Source organism: Ixodes scapularis, unplaced genomic scaffold (genome assembly GCF_016920785.2).
Source record: "Ixodes scapularis isolate PalLabHiFi unplaced genomic scaffold, ASM1692078v2 PGA_scaffold13__105_contigs__length_92229423, whole genome shotgun sequence".
NCBI classification, from domain to species: domain Eukaryota; kingdom Metazoa; phylum Arthropoda; class Arachnida; order Ixodida; family Ixodidae; genus Ixodes; species Ixodes scapularis.
In genome coordinates this window covers 38972430-38990053 of record NW_024609839.1, presented here as the reverse complement: position 1 = coordinate 38990053, position 17624 = coordinate 38972430, and the positions used below count along the sequence as shown (strand labels likewise).

General features: G+C 43.0%; 1 protein-coding gene and 1 long non-coding RNA gene across 21 annotated transcripts in view; one reads left to right on the top strand and one right to left on the bottom strand.

Annotated features, from left to right (window-relative positions):
• Positions 1 to 198: 198 nt before the first annotated feature.
• On the bottom strand, positions 199 to 14516 carry LOC115308241. Of its 15 annotated transcripts, none has more exons than XM_042289863.1 (6): positions 14296 to 14503; positions 12509 to 12604; positions 10364 to 10558; positions 7300 to 7352; positions 6240 to 6362; positions 199 to 442 (listed from the first exon to the last, which is right to left on the bottom strand). In XM_042289863.1, the coding sequence occupies exons 2-6, from the start codon at positions 12574 to 12576 to the stop codon at positions 354 to 356; spliced, it is 528 nt and encodes a 175-aa protein (XP_042145797.1). In that variant the 5' UTR covers positions 12577 to 12604; positions 14296 to 14503; the 3' UTR covers positions 199 to 353. The 15 variants fall into 15 exon arrangements, 2 of the variants coding, with proteins under 2 accessions (XP_042145797.1, XP_042145796.1); XM_042289862.1 differs by having other exon boundaries at positions 6240 to 6398; positions 14296 to 14501; XR_006077644.1 differs by lacking the exon at positions 12509 to 12604 and having other exon boundaries at positions 7304 to 7352; positions 14296 to 14512.
• LOC120837390 overlaps positions 8413 to 17624 on the top strand; it is a 77937-nt gene continuing 68725 nt past the window's right edge. For 4 of the 6 annotated variants that reach the window (XR_006077652.1, XR_006077647.1, XR_006077649.1 and 1 more), the window contains exon 1: positions 16111 to 16343. This is a non-coding gene — a long non-coding RNA (uncharacterized LOC120837390). Of the gene's footprint in view, positions 8763 to 16107; positions 16344 to 17624 lie in introns of those variants that run through there. The other 2 variants (XR_006077653.1, XR_006077651.1) reach the window with 2 other exon arrangements.

Below are 17624 nucleotides of genomic sequence, written 5' to 3'. Positions count from 1 at the left end.
AATTCAATGGACACTGGAAGAAAGGGTCATCAGTTCGATTCACTGTCAGATTAAAAGTGCATGTCCCCAGGTTAGTCAATTTATACCAGCAAAAAAAGACACCAATGTGTTGAAATTCGAAATATGTTTGTCCTGTCCGCCTTCTTTGTATAACTCTTTCGTATTTTTGAATCAGGGCTGTTCAAGAAGTATCCAACCTTTGGAAGGAAAAAATACATTTATTTGCCTTGAGGTCTAAAACTCTAATCCCCTTCAAACTACTCCCCTTGGGATAGCACACACTTCAATGTTTGAAAGGCTTAGCTGTTTATTCAGCCAGCTGTTCCGGTGCCCTGGGCCTCTTGTGCCGTAGTTCACATGGTTTCTGAATGAGCCGAAGTCCTATCTTCTTTGATGACTTGGCTGCCTCCAGTTCCACATGGCCCAAGCCTCAGCACATTGCCTGCAAAATGATATGAGAGCAATTCACTTATAGGATCAAGACAAACAAAATTTAATTTAGACTAATAGCTTCTTTTCATGTCACCATTTTGGAACAATGTTTCTACCAAACTAGACAAGCAGAAAATCGAAGAGTTGCCACTCATATGGCTGCATGAAAAAGTATAATCTGCTTGTAACACTGGAATGTGCTTGCCAGAGGCGAGTTACAGCATAATGATGTGCTGTATTACCAATTTCATGTGATCGTTTAAAATCCTCTAAAACTGTGAAACTACGGCACCTGAAAAAAAGTATATGAAGTATACAACCACTACTATTTGCATTGAGAGCTGCCACTAAATACTGTTTTGTCTGAACTAAAAAAAGTACAGTGGACTCGCAATAATTCAAACTCTGATATTTCGTACTGCCATTAATTCAAACAAATTTACAAATTTAGTTTTTTCCCTAAATTTTAATGCATCTATAAGCTGTTTAATTCAAACAATGTTTTCGCTCCATTCACACTATTTGTTCATTGCGGAGGGTTAGCCCCGTTGAGTGCGCTTCTCATCGAGCACCTGTGTACTCCGGAAAAGCAATACACGCGAAGCTCGTGGTCATTGCTTTGCCGCAGTATACGGGTGCTAGGTGAGAAGCATGCTCGATGGGACTAACCCATCCCGATTATGCAAGGAGCACTGTTCTGACAATCTGCTTTCATTATTTGTGCTTTGATTTTTCTAAGGGGGATTAAATTCCAGATGAAAGAAAGAATATTTGCATATAGCAAGCAGATTTATAAATTCCTTCGATTAGGATAGCTGGCCGTTTGTTTAGGTTTAATTTTATGTGAAATCTGTCATTTACATGCCACCCCAATGTAGGCATTGGACTTACAGAGGCCACAGTTCATATATGTAGTTATATTAAAACTAACTGAGCTTAGAAGTGGACAAGGGGAAGGTTGGGAACAACCTTCACAAGTTAAGCTGAATTTTTGTTTAAGCACGGCACAACAGTAGTAAAAGGCTTTGAGAAACTATTCTATATTCAATTAGAAAATATTCGGCCAATATTAATATTTGCTTTAAGCCTCACCATTGTTTTATGTGTGCCCTTTTTTAAATAGGCCTGTGCAGAGGATAGTATAAAAAAACTGCTTGGTATATGTAGTTATTGCTATAGCAATTTCATACTTTGCCTCATATCACTTTTCCATAAATTTCCGATAATTCAAACTTCTCATATTTCAAATTAAAGTCTGTGGCTTTCAGGAGTTTGAGTTACTGAGAGTCGAGTGTATTAGAAAATATTTCCGGTCCTCCAAAAACCAAGAACCTGAACATTGACTTCAAGCAACAGCTTTTCTAGCTGCCAAATAAGTAACATGCCACACCAGAAGTGTAAAGCTTCCTTCAGTGACATGAATAGCAACCTTACACAAAAGATGAGCACCAGGTAACTTATGCACAGGAGGCGGCTGTCGCCATGTAGGAAAGTAACGCAACTCGCAAACGTCCCTAACACAGAGGGGCATGCCCACCCCAAACTCCTGGATAGCCTAGGTCTGCTGAAAAGCCTCGTCCATCTATCTTGGAGTCCCCAAGTAGCAGCAATCAAGAAGTCAACTTCCCCTCGAGGCAGACTGCCCTCAAGCCCCTCCCAGTGGCCTTCGTTATACCAGAAGCCCAAGATGGATTACGTTAGTGAAGAGTCCTCTCGCTCGTTGCCTAGGAAAAGGTGAGGAGGAGCATCACCACTCGGAAGGTCTAGGGACCATTAACGCAGCACATCTCTATCTTCTGTTTTGGTTTGATCACATTTACACTGCATTGGAAAACCATAAATGCCTGCAGAAGCAAGTCACTGGATCTTGGAAAAACAGCAGTGGACTGTTTTTCATTATTCCACACTGTTCATTGTTAATTTGTTACACCAGAGACCGCTATTTCACTAGAAATGGCAGTTGGTGGCTGCACTGTCATTGCACAATTAATAAGAGCATGAGTCTCTGGCAATGGAAGTTTTTTTAGTAAAACTGGTGCTCTAAATAATGTTGTGGTTCAAGAAAATGATGATGATGAAGATAAAAATTTAAATAACACTTGAATGTGATGGGTTTTAAAGCCGCAAGCCACATGGTCTTGAGCAGAGGTTGGCGACACCTTTTGTCATAAAAGCACCTTCAAACAAAATATTGATAAACATTAGATCTCTCTAAACAAAAGAGGAAACCATCACTTCATTCTGTGATTTTGGTTTGCTTCAACTTGCAATAATTTTGACATTGCCTTGAAGTTTCACTCTAAAAGAAATTTCTTATGATGAATGTACCGAAGACTGGGCCTCAGCTAAATTTAAATGGAGAGAAAGGTTCTTAATTAAGCGGCACACAACAGAACATATAAAGGGAGATTTTAAGAAACCCTTTCCATGGGTGCACTTCCACTTACAACCATCTCCAAAAGAAAAATATTTTGCTGGACTTTAGTGCCTTCTATAGAAGAGTACGGCTGGGCAATGGATAGAATAACCGACCAATTAATCAAATATTGCTTTAATCTGGATTATTCTGTTTATCCGGTCAACCGGTAAAACTTTGACGAACCAAAAGAAAATCAAAATTAAATGCTTTTACCATAGAGAAATGGCCGAGTACATGCATATGAAGGGCAAAGTTTAGGTGAAATTTTAACCTAAAATAAACTGTAAGGGCAAGATTTGTAACTCCAGACAAGGTGCAGAGGGTTACATGTGCTCTGGCCACTTTAACATATATTGAGTGTCTGTTTAGAACAGCGAGAACAATCAAAGGAAGCCGCTCTTGCCGATGAATATCAACAAACCTCTTTGCCTCATGCAACTCAAGTAATAAACTGCGAGTGTGTCCTCAAACTGTTGTCAACTATGTATTGAAGTTGATTCATAATCAATTTTGTATACTGTTTATCAAACATTCAGCGAAGGCAAACAAAAATATATATAATTTTGAGTATGCATGGAAAGGAATGAGAATGATTAATCTATTAATAATCGGTTAAGGGATGGCAATTATAATGAGGCTTAAATTATAATCAATGCTCAGCCCTACAGTCCAGTCATTGTTGCTAGAAGCTGAAATGACCAAGCGACGACTGACAACAGTGGCACTGCCTTAACAAGAAAACTTCAACTAGCGATAAAAGATAACGTTCAGAAGAGATTGCAGTGGCATGATGCCTGACTCGGCTTGATCATGGTTGAGAACAGCACACCTTGCTGCAGATGTGCTGCTCCTGGCATTGTTTATAGTCACCATTATGTTTGCCTGCTGAGTCATAGGACAAAGTTATTGGGCTGGGACAAAGGCCACCGGCCCAGATAATTGAGGCGCCAACAAGCACGGCTAGGCGATAGCAAAACATAAAGATGACTCAAATCGAGGTGCTCCTAAACGATGAGAAACAGGCAGAGTGGCATAGCAGTGGCCATGCACTCTTGTCCTCAAACCGCCTCTTATTGCTATTTCAGCATCTCTTGTAGAAGCCCAGCAAGCAGTGGATTTCGGTCATTGCACTAACATTTCAGCTTGCACTGTCCAGGACTCAGCACGACCCCCAACATACTCAAGGACAGAGATACAAAGAAGCAACCTACTAACCTCTGTGTAAATGTGATCAAAGAAACAGGGAATACCCTCGAGCTTATAGCCTAGAAAATAGAAAAGCACCATACACAACATTAACTTCCTAAAAGAGAGGGACATCAAGCCTGGTTCTAGGGAAAATGATATAGGCTAAAAAAGTTCTTCCACTCACAGTCAAAGCATAGGAAAGACTTATTCACCACAGTTACAAGCTTCAATTTTGTTACTGATTCTTTCAGTATAAATTTGTGGACATTCTCTTGGGTCAAAACGTTTTCAGGACAGATCCATAAAGGGTAACAATTATTCCCTCAAATGTTTTCACAGTTCCAAATACTGACCCCTGTTTTTATGCAATCTTTGCAACAAATTCTGCAAGAAAAGCAACAAAAAAAACCACTTGAATAAATGTAATATTTGTGCGCCCTTATGGGATCCTGCTGAAATAGTTTTGACCGAAGGGAATGACTACAAGCATATACTGCAAGAATCAATAATAATAATATTGATAAAGCATAGAAATGCGTTGACTAAGCCCTTTCTGTGTTTCGACTCTGAGTGGAACAGGCGTACAGGGACGTAGCCAGGGAGGGGGAGGGGTGCTTATGGGGCTTCAGCCCCACCCCAAAATCCAGCCGACCCTATAATATTATACACAAACATTTTGACCCCTTACCCCTCTCCGAACCCGAAGTAAAGGACATCCCAGCCACCCCCCCTAAAAAGAAAAAAAAAAAAAAATTCTTGGCTATGCTACTGCTTTTTGCCTGTATTTTTTCGTTAGAAACAAGTTCGATGTCCACCCGTTTTTGGAAACTTGACCTTGTGTATGATGTTTTTGTACTTCCTAGGTTAAAAACTCAAGCTATTCTTCTTTCAACCACATTTATTCAGAGGTTCGTAGGTTGCTTCGTTTCATTTGTTGTCTTGGGGAACTTCGGGGTTGCGTACAGTAGAAGGCTGCAATATCCGGGAACGAATTCCCTTTGTAGGGTGGTTGTAAGCAGGAAAATAATATTTGTAAAGAGTGCCTTTGTGTCTCCCTCTTCAGGGTTGCCTATTTATTTTTAGCCCATTCTTTTAGACTTCAGTGTTTGCATCATCCTTCATGAATCCCTACTACTGTATTGGGTGATTCACCTTGTTTAACCTGTGCCAGCTTGCACCTCGGTTTTGTTCTTTAAAGAGACACTAACACGCCCTAAAAGAGACACTAACACGCCCAAGCGATTTAATTTGTGTCAAGAGACTAGCCAGGAAATATTTTACTACACAGCCACGTATATATTTAATAAAGCCAAAAAACTCTGCAGTTCGAAACCGAAAAGACGATGACGACGAATTTGCGTGCACCGTTTGTCGTGCGATTATTTCGCACGACAAACGCTCAATGTCTGCGCTTGAAGATCAATTGGCTGGTATCACAAATGACCGTTCCGAAGTAAAGACCCCTCATCCGTCGCAACGTTGGTGCATCATGCGTCACCATCGCCCGCAGTACGTCACTGTATTGAATATGATATGCATACGTACTTCCTGTGATCTGTGTAAGATTTTTTTTTCAATCAGCAGTTTTGCTGGCTTTTGGAGACCACAAAAATGGGGTCCATATTCTTTTTTTTTTTAATGTTGCGTGTGTGCCTTAGATGATGCAAAACTTTGAATATATTTGGTACATACAGTTTAAACCCCAGATAACCATGAAAAAGAGAGTGAATGTGATAGCAAGCAACCAATTCAAGAATGGCTGTTTTTGAGCAGAAACAAACAAATTTGGATCCGCAAGTAATGTTCTGGGTAGTTGGAATATCGTAGGTCATGTTTAAACAAAAACCTCAACAAGCATAAACACCATATCAATGTCCCTTTAATAGATTACGAGTTACATTTCTAGACACAAGCATAAACAATTTTTGTGATTAAGTTGCAAGCACACAGTTAATTCATAGGAATGATGAGAGCATACTTTTGTTCACTAGTGTTGATACTGACTAAATGATAAACCATCATTTAAGACAAAAACAAAAAACGGTGCAAATGTCACAAGAGAACAGACACATAAAGCACAGTGCTATGGTGTGTTCACCTCCACCTCTTTTTACATATTTCCATTCTTTGCTTCTAACCCATTTGTTAATAATTTTTTGTTTGGGATTATTTGTGCTAGGGGTTCACTGTAATGACCCACCTGCCATGGCATTCACTTTAGGCGCAGTCCTCCCTTCTTCAAGGCACCATCCTCGAAGAAGTGCTAGGTGGGCGTCCCTTTCACTCTTGTGATGCAGTTCCTCAGGTTCCCATAGGTTGCAAGCTGCCAGACAAGCCAGCTGAGTCAGGAAAACCAGTCCTGCAGCAAATTTCACTTTAACACTTTTAGACGTAAACACCCATGCACCTAAAAGAAGACAAGACAAACAGCAAAGCAAGTGGTTAGTCCTTCTTAAATGACTTCTTTCATTTCGCTGGGAACATATGTATAGGTCACACACTAGTGTACATCCAGTGGTATGGCTTAATTTTAAGATGAGCACTCTCTTATATAACTTCAAACTTATCTAGAAAACACTGAATATAATGGGTCAGACATAAAAGTTATTTAAATAACCTGTATGTTTACTCAACATTTCCTTATATTATACACAAACAGTAATGCAGTGTGGGGCTGTGCATTAATTACAAACTTGCAACCGGTTAACAGTTGACATTTATTTAAATAATTGATCAGTTAACGAGTGACTCGGAGGTTTATAAAATTGTTAACATAATTTGAAATTGTGAGTATTACAAAATACAGTTGGAGAATGTAATTGCTGGGATTCCCATATCCTATGCAATGGAGGAACGAAACGTAATAATGAAGCCATTTTTATTTAGTGGTGTGTTTGGCACACAATCAAAGGTCATGGGTTGATGTGGCAGAAGCTGACATCAAATGCCAGCTACTAAGTATTATTGAAGTAATTAAAAAGTGAGATTTGGAATGCAATGCAAATAAGTCATTATCCTCCAACAGGAAACACAACAGCAAATTAATATGGTATAGCCCTTAGACAAGGATGCTGTACAAAGTTACTCCCTGTAATGGCCCACGAGCTCCCCAAATGAATAAAAATAAATAATAGTTCGTAATGACATAATAGGGCAACCTTCCATCAACACAAGTGACGTCAAGACAACTGTTATCGTATGACTGCCACGAAGCACGGACATCCACACAGTAGTCAATATATGCTGTCATTTCACTCAACTCACGCTACGATGCTTGCTAATCATGTCAGCTTCAGCCTGGTCAGGGTGGCACCTATTACAAAATTCAGACTTCACTTTAGTTTATGTCATGAAGAGAGACACACCATATAATAAGTAAAACAACCTTAACTAGAACTTTTAGCAAGGAGGAGGGTGCAATAGCTTATTGTACAGAACGTCTATGAAAAAAATCGAACCCTGGTTTTTGTACCGCAAAAATAAACTAGACTTTGGAGAAAGCTCAAACTCCGTTAGAACATAGCCGCAGCCATTCAAGCGAGATGCTCAAGTTTTAACGCATATCATTACCAGAATAAAAAGTTAGAGGTGGAAAACTGTTTTTGACTATAAGACGCCGTCCCTGAGAAGCAGCAGACAGAATGCCGCTGTTTGTGACAGCATCTCACAGATGGTGCCTCCACCTGCCAAGGGTCAGAGCCATAGATAGGGGAGAGTTTGGCCATCCATTGTCCTCGGTGAACCCATGCGGACCCTTGACTCCTCCCAACGGCATTGACGTTGGCCCTAGCAACCACGTGGCAACGATGAACCCGCTGCACATAACACGCTCCTGACCACCATTTTTGTTCTTATTCCCCGTACGCGTGCATAGGCTACTCTGGAGGTTTACCGGCTCCTTGATTTTCTGAGCTTTTATTTTCAAAGACAAAAATGATTTGTTGCTGCGCCATCGGGTGCTCTAACAGCAGCCATGACGGCTTTCAGTTGTTTATTATTCCGAAAGAAAAAAATGAGGGAAACTCTGGCTAATAAAAATAAAGCGCGACACGTGGACGCCAACAGCTGGTTCCCGACTTTCTGAGGTAAGAATCTTTTCATTTATTCCAAAAACTTTCCACTATGGAAATGATCACTTGTGCCTTGCGTGATCGCATCTATAGCTACGATTACAGACGGTATGATTTTATAAATTACTGTCAATAGCATTGATCTGGTCATATATGCAGTTCAAACTTTGGCTCAACTCAAGAAAAGTGAGACATAATTAGTTCGTTGCAATCAAGATAAGCATGGTGCGATCACTAAAGCTATGATCTTTGTTTGTTGCATAAAGATATACGAGCACATGGAATTTAAATGAAACAAAACGGCAAAGTTAATTTTAATTATGTGCATTTCTCATGTTCACTATCTGCAACATCTAAGGGGCCCTGGTTATGACAGCCCTGTTTAAACTAGTGACTGCTAAGTAAATTGAAAGTTATAAGTGTCCTGGATTTAATGTACATAAAGCAACTAAGCATGTAAACATTAATTATAGGGCATTATAAGGTAAAATAAATTATATTTTTCTAGGCACTTTCAAGAATCCCAGTTTGAGCAAAATCGCGCAGATGGCTGGATGAAGCTGAAGCAGAAGACTGCCATTTCAACAGTGTTTGCACGTTCTAATCGCAAGAGAAGGAAATCACCAATGATGCGAAATGCTCCATTACCAAAGGTAAGTGTGCCACATAACGGGTGTATTTTTTTTTATTCGTTCACATGTACCCCAAGCAAAATAAATAAGAGTGACATTAGGACACTTTTAATTTTGCCATTTGCTTACCCGACTTGAGGGACATTAAGAACAAAATTGTTTGTGGAGTTAGGCGGCTAAGTGTAGTTAGGCGAAGCAGCTCAGCGGCTCTGCTCCGCAAAGACGCTGTGCAAGCTTGTACAGCGTCCCAATAGACCTTTTTCTAAATTTCCCAAGCACCGAGTGCAGTTACAGGCATTGCACGTGCTGGCGTCTGCAGTAGTAATTGTTCAAAAGCAAAAAGTCTAAAACAAATTTTGCCTTGCACGCACGTTCGTCAAAGCCTTATTATGTTTATTTACTTTGAATCTTTTATAAGAGAAAGGCCAGCGCGCGCGGACCGTAGAATTACACTTCCAGCGTTGTTCTCGATGCTTGGGTTGTTTAGAAAAAGGTCTAATGGGACGCTGTCTGCTTTTGTGTGCTATCAATACCCGGCCGATTCAGTCAAGGCAATCCGCTCTCCAAAGACGTTGCCATGCCGACAATTATTGCGTTCATTTAGGCTTAGTAATGGCCAGAATCAAAAGACTATAAGAAAATGCGGCGAGGTCATTGCTCATGCTTTGCGATTTAAGTAAGGTAAGGCAAAGTGAAAGCCTCCCGCACCATTTGTTGCTGACTAACGCGCCCGATATTAAAGCTACAACGACATATTAGTTCCAAAGCGAGCGGCACTCACTCACCGGGGCACCGCCATGTTTCCCCGCATCTTTACCGAGCCAGTCACGTGATATAATAATCCCTCTCCTAGGTACTGCGGCAAACTTTAGCCGCTGTTAGCGCTTTGAGCAAACGGGCCCAGACTATGTTGTTCACGCGTTAACTGCAGTTTAAGGAACGCTAGTTGGTTATAAAATAAAACTGAACATAAGCAATTAATGCAAGTGCATGTAAACGACTGTTGGCATTCGCGAGGACAGAAGCAGATGATGTCTGCTTCGGTACTTATCAAAATGCCTTTTCACAGAAAAAAAAAAAATTCAAGTGACTACAATTTTAGGTTTTTCAGTTAGTTTTATTTCCTTCTATAAAGAACCGACAAAGTTGGGGACAAGGATACAATACTTTTGTCAGGTATTGTAACTTTGCTGCCAGTCGCTCGGGTTAGACCATTGAGGGAGCGCTGGAAGCCTCGAGGGCAAGTGGCGCCATCTCCACAACCTACTCGGCAACGGCAAATGAAGATCCGGCATGGAACAAATCAATTTACGACTGCATCTCAAAAGACATTGGCTCAACCTTCCAAAATGAACTGATAATGATTGTGGGTGACTTTAACTGCCATATATTAGAACTGGATGGTAGGGAAAGCAAAGCAGCAGAACTCAGGAAACTAGTAAAAAAACACAGCATAAAGGGGGGGGGGGGGGTGCAACGATTTCCGGACTTCGGTCAAAAATTTGTGGAAGTTGCCCTCTGACACTTCTGAAGTAACAAACAGAAAACCGATTTCTCCAGCGTGTCCTAGTTGTTGCATAAAAAAAGATAAATATTGGCATTTCGGGCACCCCTCAACTCACTTCCAGTCTTCAGGGTCACACCGGGTCCCCCTCCTAGTGACGTCCTTCGGAGTGCCGTGTGGGTTCCCGTGTGCTGTCTCGGAGGACACTTCCTCTCCCTCTCTCTGCTGACAATAGCGGGCGTTAGGCTGCAGCTTAGAGCCGAGCGAAGTCACGTAATCTTCTAGCCGTAGTTCCTCCGGCTGCCACTTGCGGCTGCAAGTGGGGGAAAAAGCTCGGCTTTTGCTTTGCAATTATGCAGCGGAATCGCAACATTTTGAAGGAAGGAAATGGTTTCTCTATCCCCCGGGGCACGATAAACAGCATAAAAATGAGGAGATGCAAATTCTTTTAACCATAAAATTGTTGAACCCCCCTCCTTTAACTATAGTTAACCTGGAGCCACAATGCAAGGGAAAAACAACCTGGAGCCGCAACAACCAAAAATCAACAATTGACTATATCCTCATAAACGACGAGGCAGGCAAAGAAAACATCTAGATGCTATACACATAGACGAGAGCAAGGTAAGCAGCTGTGCAAGCAATTATAACAGAATACTGCTAAAACTAAACACCAACAACCAAAGACAGAAAAAAATAAAAACATCCAGGAAAACCACTGGAAGCTAGGAGCAGAACATAAAATAGAAAAATTTGCATCAGAATTGGAGAAAAAAATTACAAAAGACAACACATATGAAGAACTAATGAGCCTAATTACCCAAACAGCCAAAGAACAAGTGGAAAAAACCAGGAAAGGGAAACAATAAAACCGAAGGCCCTGGTTCGACAGGAGGTAAAGGAGGCAATTGGGAAGACGAGAGATCAACAGGCAGCACAGGTGGGCACAACGAAAAGGCTACACCCAAGACTACCTGTGGGAATGTTTTGAAGAACAAAGAGTTCGAGTGAAGGCACTATACCCCGTTTCACCTCATGTTGTACCGCAGCGAAGGCTAGAAGTGTGAGCTCATAGCGTTGGCAGCTGCCCTTGGTGCACGAGAGCTTGTGCCGCCGAGGTGTGCCATTGAGCAAGGAGCTCGCGCTTGTAGCCTTTCCTGCGGTACAACACAAGGTGAAACAAAGTATAGTGGCCACAAAAATTCAACAGTTCTGCAGAAAGACAGAGGAAGACATACTGAAAAAGGGGAAAAAATCTAACGAGACATTCTGGAGACAAATTACTACAATGCATGCAGAAAAAAAGAAAGAACAGACACGTATGCTGCAAAGAGGGGGCAAAGACCTGAAAGAAAAATGCGAAATAGAAGAATGGATGACTGAGTACTTCTTACAGCAACAACAAAAAACTGAAGCAAACCCCGGAAGAGACATACAGTCAAAAAGAAACTTTGGGAAAACGCAAAATACAGAAGCATTCCATACTAGATCCTATAACCACGGGGGAAATGAAGAGGCAAATAAGACGACTGAAAAACAAGAAGGCAACCGGTATGGATGATATTCCGAACGAGTTCCTGAAAGCAATTAAAAAAGAGGCAGCAAACAACCTCAGAACATGTTTTAATGAACGCCTGGTGTCAACAGAAATACCGTAAGTGTGGAAACAGGCAAGAGTAAAGCTCCTATATAAAGGGAAACAAGCAGACCCAAAAGACCTCAATGCCTATTGACCAATCGCAATAATCAGCAGTCTGCAAATTATTTGCAAGCATAATAAACCACAGGCTACAGATCTTGTATGATAAAAACAACTTTTTCGTAGAAGCTCAAAATGGCTTTCGGCAAAACAGAAGAACAAGCGATAACCTATTTACGTTAATCCCAAGCCATAGAAATGAAAAACATCCAAAACTCCCAGTTGTTCCTGGGATTCCTAGACCTAGAGAAAGCATATGATGCAGTACCACACCAAAGATTATGGGATAAGATGTAGAAAAGCGGACTCGAAAAGGAAAGTGTCGAACACCTGAAGAGCTTGTACAGGGGTTGCGAGGCCTGGTACACATTAGAAAACTACAAATCAAAACCAGTACCAATAAGTATTGGACTGAGACAGGAGCGTCCCCTATCGCCAACACTGTTTAATGTGTACACAAACGACCTTCTCAAACATCTCAAACATCTGGAGGAGGAAGGGGCAGGGTTGGGCTTGAGCACTACGACCAAGGACGGACAGGAAGAATACACGCGCATCCCATGCCTGGCCTTTGCGAATGATGTGGTGCTCCTCGCAGAGTCCTCAACCGATATGCAGCACATGATTGACATCTGCACAGGGGTGGCAGCGAGGGACAACCTGAAATTTAATGCAGGAAGAACGCAGTGGATGGGCTCCAACGTGAATTTGGACACCAGCTTTTACCTACAAAATTAAACAGTACAGAAAACAACAGCCTACAATTACCTTGGTGTAACAATAACGCACAGCAAGGACTACCTGACCAAAGAGGAAAAAAACATAATTAAAAAGTCAAACAAACTGAAGGGGGTGGTGTGGCATCTCGCCAGGCACTCATACAATAGACACTCTATTGGGAGGCTACTATGGAAATCCCTTGCAGTCCGAGCAGTGACTTACGCGAATGATGCGCTTACATACAGCGAGACAGTGGTAAAGTGTCTGGATCGACATCAATACAGACTGGGGAGATGGCTGCTGAGCTGCACAGCAAACGCAGCGGTAACCGGGGAAATGGGATGTCTACCCACGAGATACGAGAGGACAGGTCGAAGCTTGCATACATGGGCAGACTAAAGTTCCTTCCCCAGGAGAGCTACGCCAGAAGGATGTACTACCACATCCGATATCAGGGGCCCAAGACAGGCTGGATGAAGAGAATAAAGACCATAGATTCTAAGTACGGTGGGGGCACAACAAGACATCTGGTGACGACGGAACAGGAGTGGGCGAGGACAATACGGGCAGTGGTGACACGGGCCGGAATAGAGGACTGGAGAAGGACAATGCAGAGGATACTCAGCCTCCAACTGTACAGGAAACACAAGAAGGAACCAGCGCCCTATCCACACTAGCAGGGAGACCGAGCCAGCGCGCTGCTGTTCCAGGCTCGAACGGGCTCCCTACTGACCCAGAGACGCAGATTTGAGCTCTATGGAGAAGATCCAAACTGCGAACTCTGTGGCGGCGACGAGGAGACTGTCGAACACATCTTGGGACAACGCAGTAGCATCGACCATAAAGGGCAAAGCGCGTTGTAGTGCGGTATAGCACAGGCCCTTGGCTACGGAGAAGAGGCCGAGGAGGGCAGCGACGACGACAGTGACCGTAAAAATTACACGCCACATGGGGACATGAATCATCCGACGGAGGCAACAAAACGCCGCCTCGTGGCGTGAGAGGGACTTTGCCGAATCGCAAAACCCCTTGCCTAGAGCGGAACGCCTGAACTGTGGCCTGAACAACCTCAACAATGCACATCCCCCCCCCCCCCCCCCCCCCCACCCCCCACCCCCCCCTTGCCGCCCTACCACGCACACGCCCGCTGTCGCACAAGCCGTCTCGCTAGCAGACGGACGGAAGAGCGCAGTGGCGCAGCGAGCGCAAGAGAGAATTTATCTCGGCCTCAGGGTGCGCCGTGCGTGCGGAGCAAGGCGACGGGCGGCGCAGGTCGGAGCGCTGTTTCAGCTCATTTTGTCCGCGATAGTACAGGTTGAGAAGTTGAAAGCAGATCACCCCGTTATCATGTCGCTAGTACCACGGCAGAACTTCAAAATGAAATATTAACGATAAACTCGCGGATACCATAAGAACCCCAAAATATCGCCGTGAGAATGCAATTGAATGAGGGCACTCTGGGCACAGGGTATTTTTAAAGAGCGAAAGCAATCCGCGAAACCACGAAAGAGACAGTCAGACATATGTGGTCGCTCCCATCAAATGTAAACAATAAAAGGTTTCTATATTCACTTACCAGGTTCCCGAACAAATAACAAGTGTTCGAAAGAATGTTGCAGATAATATCTCACCTTTAAATCCGTCAACACGTCCAAACGACACGTCCAGATGAAACTGCGAGTCTGCGACGCCTTTGAAAAGATGGATTGTCTTGGCCGGCCGGTTTAACGGTTTTACCGGTTTTACTTCAAAGCGCTGCCCATGCAAAGAAACCGAAACTATACTTGAGGTAGTTTCGGTATAGATTCCGGCAGGTTTGAAAGATCAAGGAACGAAAGTAAACCCTGAGACAATGATAAACAAAATAACAGACAAAACAACTTGCCCTCTCCGTTATTTTATTTCTCCTTGTCTCAGGGTTTAGATTACGTTAAAAAAATTAAATGCATTTTTTACGTGCGTTGTGTGTGTGTGTAGGTGTGAACGCGAGAGTCCGTGTGCGTGCCTCTGCGGATGCGATTGCGTGTGCAACACTGGTGTGTGCAGGCGTGCATGCGTCTGTGTGCATGTGTGCGCGGGAGCGCGCGCGTGTATGCCACGTCCCTGTGCGCGTGCGTGTATGTGTGCGTGCGTGTGCATGTCTGCATGAATGTGCGTCTGTGTGTGTGCTTGCGCGCTCGCGTGTGCGTGCGTCTGTGTCTGTGTGCGTTTCATTTTGTTAGCCCTGGACATTGGTGACATAATTTTTTTTTAGAAAGGGGGGGGGGGGGGGGGGGGTCCGTATGCCGCAACCTACCGCCACATTTTTGGGGGGGTATTGGGGGGATTCCCCTGGCTACGCCACTGGCCCTGGATGTAAAACAAAATGTAATTTGTGTAGCTAAAAAGCGGCAGAATATTAACAGTAGCGGTCAGGTGTGCCTGCGGAGACTTTCAAACTTCGTTTAAAAATAGGGTGTAAAAAGAAAACAAAAAGTCATTTTGGGAACAAACTACGGCCAACCTACTTCAAAAAGTGCAAAAAAAAAAAAAAAAACTTTTAAATTTTTGCAGTGAAGACAAAGGCACCGGCACGAGCGCGTGGCTTTTGAAAGTGCCTCTTATGAACGAGTGCTCGTACAAACAAAAGCACACTACTGAGCGATGCTCACGCGCCTCTCTGCGCCTTTGTCTTTACTGCAGACATTTCTAAGATGGAGTATAGTTAGAATTTCCAGCGCCTTTGGGATGATAGCATCAGTGTCCCGAAATACTGTGACGTCATCTTGGCTGCAAGCCATGCTCACGAAATCCCTATTTCTATACTGAAAGCATTTATGAAAATAAATATCCTTTGCATTTAAAAATATCTTTAAGGGCACACATTGCACTTCGGGCATACTGTGAATTAGAGTAGCTCGTCTTTATATTTATTCATTTTCATTAATTCATTTATATTGGTTGTTGAAGTGCTACAAATATTTATTTTGGAAAATGTGACGAAGCCATAGCATAAAAAAACAATAAATTTTGCACAAAAATGCACAAAAAATAAATAAATGCAGGCACAGTTTGTACTACGCGACGAAGGGATAGCACAATTGTTAAAAAAAGCACAAATAAAAAAATAAAGGCAGAGTTTGTACTAAAACAAAAGAAAGCGTCATTTCCAATCTCCCTTTCAAATCACGATTCCAGAGATGCTACTAGTGTTTCCGAAAGCGTTATTTTTTTTTTTTTTTTTCTCCACCTGGTTTCCGAAACCGAAACCAAAAGTATTCAGAATTTACAGTAGCACCAAAACAATTTTGCACAAAAGCGGTCACTCCAAAAATATTGTCGCAGGCGCGTTAAAAAAAAAGCCGTTGTTTATACGACGTGTAAAAGAAAAAGTAAAAAAGAAAAAAAAGAGCATTTAAAGTTTTGCGTTTGTGACCACCACTTGCTCCGTAGTTCCAGATGGTCTGGCACAGTCTGGCATACGAATGGGAACCGCGCCGTCGTCGACGTCGCTCTGTGGTTTGCGTTCATTTCTACCTTTAAACCGATTCCTTTAGGTTTTTTTTTTCTTTTTTCTTTTACAGGTACTTTGTCAAGAGTAACAAACGATATCTGGGAGACGCTGATGGACGCTGCGTCTAGTCAACGACCGTAGGTTGTGCACGGCTGCCGGAGCACCTTCGGGAAACGCTAACCGCCGGTAAGCAAGTGTTTCTCTTTTAAATTGATTCGATAGCGTGTTGATTGAACATATTTGAAGGGATATCCAGCTAGTTTTCGTTGTAGATTCAAAGTTTGAAGTGAGACGCATGCCGAAATGACAGAGACGAGCTTAGAGCATCGCCGCCGGGCGTGTCACGTCCGAATAGATAACTGTCGAGCCAGTCCATCCAGGCTGTCCCTATTCGCACTCCGAGTGCGGATAGTGGGCGCGTTAAGTCGGCGCTTCTTTACTTCTACTCCGACGCTCCGAGTTTCATACTCCGAGCGCAGCAACTAAACGGCGCATAGCGTACAAGAGCGCGATACACCGAGGCTGCGTTCCAAACCTACTCGAATGGATCCGAGTTACACTGGCCGATTATGTCACGTGACAACAAAAATAGAGAAACGCTGGACGCGGGTAGGTTTTCGATAACCACCTTTACCCTAGAGTTAGATCGGTAGATCGAGTAAGCTCCTTCCGACCGTGAATACGGGTGGCAGAAGCCGAAAATATTTCGAAGATAAATAATTAGGCCCGTGTGGAGCCGCAGACTCTAAAGCAAAAGAGACTGCAACGTATGAAGTTTCTACGAACGTTTTAATATTCCTGAAAGGTTTTAAGACCCGTTTCGTGCACATATCTGGAAGGTTACCATGGCCGATCTACAGGGTGAAACAAGGAGACGCCAGGCTCTTCAAATTAATTGAAAAATTCGGTCTCTTATAGCGAGTTCGTTTCGCACGCACTGGCACCGTTCGAGTTCTCTAACAGAAGGCATCGCACTCACAGAGTGTTGCACGGAAAACTGGACTCAAACGAACTTGCCAAATGCACCGAGTGCAGAAGACTGATGCTGCCGCCATCTATGTTGTAGAAAAGGCACCGACTTCAAACCGAAACTAGCGCCTTTCTGTTCCGAGCATAGAGGTTCCGAGCGATGCGTGGGAATGCGAGAATGCAGTTGCTACCAACGTTTATCTACTAACGTTGGCAACTGCAGCCTGTAGTTGCAATGCCTTCAAGCAGCTCGGCTGCCGTAGAGCTAGTTACAGACGGCGTAAATTTCCGCAACCAGCTGTCTACAAAGTAGCTGGTTGCGATCTTTCAATTCTTATAACCGTTTACACTGAAGAAAACTAATGATGCTGTCCGAGCAGATGCTTGATCCGTTTGAGCATGGTATTATGCGTGAACCACTGAAAGGGTACGGCTTAAAACTAGCCTGTTAGAATATCCAGCGAAACTGGGATTTTCGATTTAAATCGTCACTATAGG

Excerpts from the sequence above, each read along its gene's own strand:
- LOC115308241 (XM_042289862.1), bottom strand. The coding sequence starts at position 12,576 with ATGTCAATCATGTGCTGCATATCGGTTGAGGACTCTGCGAGGAGCACC. Across the intron at positions 7,353-10,363 it reads TGTGACCCTGAAGACTGGAA|GTGCCACCCTGACCAGGCTG; the intron begins GTGAGTTGAGGG and ends ATTTTGTAATAG. Across the intron at positions 6,399-7,299 it reads TAGCAAGCATCGTAGCGTGA|GACTGGTTTTCCTGACTCAG; the intron begins GTTGAGTGAAAT and ends AATTTGCTGCAG.